The sequence below is a fragment of the Seriola lalandi genome, unplaced genomic scaffold (assembly GCF_002814215.2).
Source record: "Seriola lalandi dorsalis isolate HSWRI2012SDOR001 ecotype SW California unplaced genomic scaffold, Sedor1 jcf7180002007159, whole genome shotgun sequence".
Taxonomy (NCBI): domain Eukaryota; kingdom Metazoa; phylum Chordata; class Actinopteri; order Carangiformes; family Carangidae; genus Seriola; species Seriola lalandi.
In genome coordinates this window covers 1-1,135 of record NW_019477812.1, presented here as the reverse complement: position 1 = coordinate 1,135, position 1,135 = coordinate 1, and the positions used below count along the sequence as shown (strand labels likewise).

The 1,135-nt window shown below is 45.6% G+C and overlaps 1 protein-coding gene across 1 annotated transcript; it reads left to right on the top strand.

The window, feature by feature from the left end:
- The first annotated feature begins 104 nt into the window (after window positions 1-104).
- On the top strand, window positions 105-832 carry LOC111671566 (slit homolog 2 protein-like). The gene is made up of 3 exons (XM_023428689.2): window positions 105-247; window positions 352-518; window positions 662-832. Exons 1-3 carry the CDS (start codon window positions 105-107, stop codon window positions 796-798), a joined length of 447 nt encoding a protein of 148 aa, XP_023284457.1. The 3' UTR covers window positions 799-832.
- The last annotated feature ends 303 nt before the right edge of the window (window positions 833-1,135 follow it).

The following is a 1,135-nucleotide window of genomic DNA, read 5'->3' as shown; positions in this document are numbered from 1 at the left end:
TGTGTGTGTGTGTGTGTGTGTGTGTGTGTGTGTGTGTGTGTGTGTGTGTGTGTGTCTGTGTCTGTATCTGTCTGTCTGTCTGTCTTTCTGTGTATTTGAGTAGCATGCTGAGGAGTAACCGTATCAGCTGTGTGAGTAACAGCAGCTTTGTGGGGTTGAGCTCGGTGCGTCTCCTGTCGCTCTATGACAACCAGATCACCTCTATGAACCCCGGCGCCTTCGACACACTGCACTCCCTGTCCACACTGTGAGTACAAACAATACGACACACACATACAAATGTAGAAAAATATGTATGCATCAGATACAGTATGTCTCTTATCACTTTCAACTCCTCTCTTCGTTCTCCAGAAACCTTCTGGCTAACCCCTTCAACTGTAACTGTCACCTGGCTTGGCTCGGGGATTGGCTGAGACGGAAACGCATCGTGACAGGTAACCCTCGCTGCCAGAGTCCTTACTTCCTGAAGGAGATCCCCATCCAGGATGTAGCTGTCCAGGACTTCGCCTGTGAAGATGGTGAGACGAGGCAGATGCACACAAGATGCTCTGCAACATCTGCAGCCCTGACAGATTTTGCATTCATTTTTTCATTACAACTTTTCCGTCATCTTTCCCTCCCTCTCTACCGCTCCATCTCTCTGTTCATTCGTCCTTATCAGGTAATGATGAGAATAGCTGTTCTCCAGTGCTGAGGTGTCCAGCAGAGTGTTCCTGTCTGGATACCGTGGTGCGCTGCAGCAACAAGGGTCTCACCACGCTGCCCAAAGGCCTGCCCAAAGAAACCACTGAACTGTGAGTTCAGCACCAGCACAACATTTCATACAACCTAACTGGTTTAACAAGTGTGAAAGGTCCTGTCTTTTAGTTGACTGCCTTTTGTCACTGTCCTGTGAAAACCATGTATCTCTAAAACATCAACTTTTTCTTAATAAAAACTTTTCCATTCTCAGATTTCTGACAATGCATGATTTCCAGGTAATCAAATCGTTTATGTAGCTGAAGTAGAAAGGAGAATTTTCAACCACACAAAAAGTTGATTCTTATTAGAAAAAAATAAAATCATCAAATTTGGAGATACATGGTTTTCTGAGGACACAGAGCCTGCACAAGGTCGTGGAGGCTGCATTTTGTGA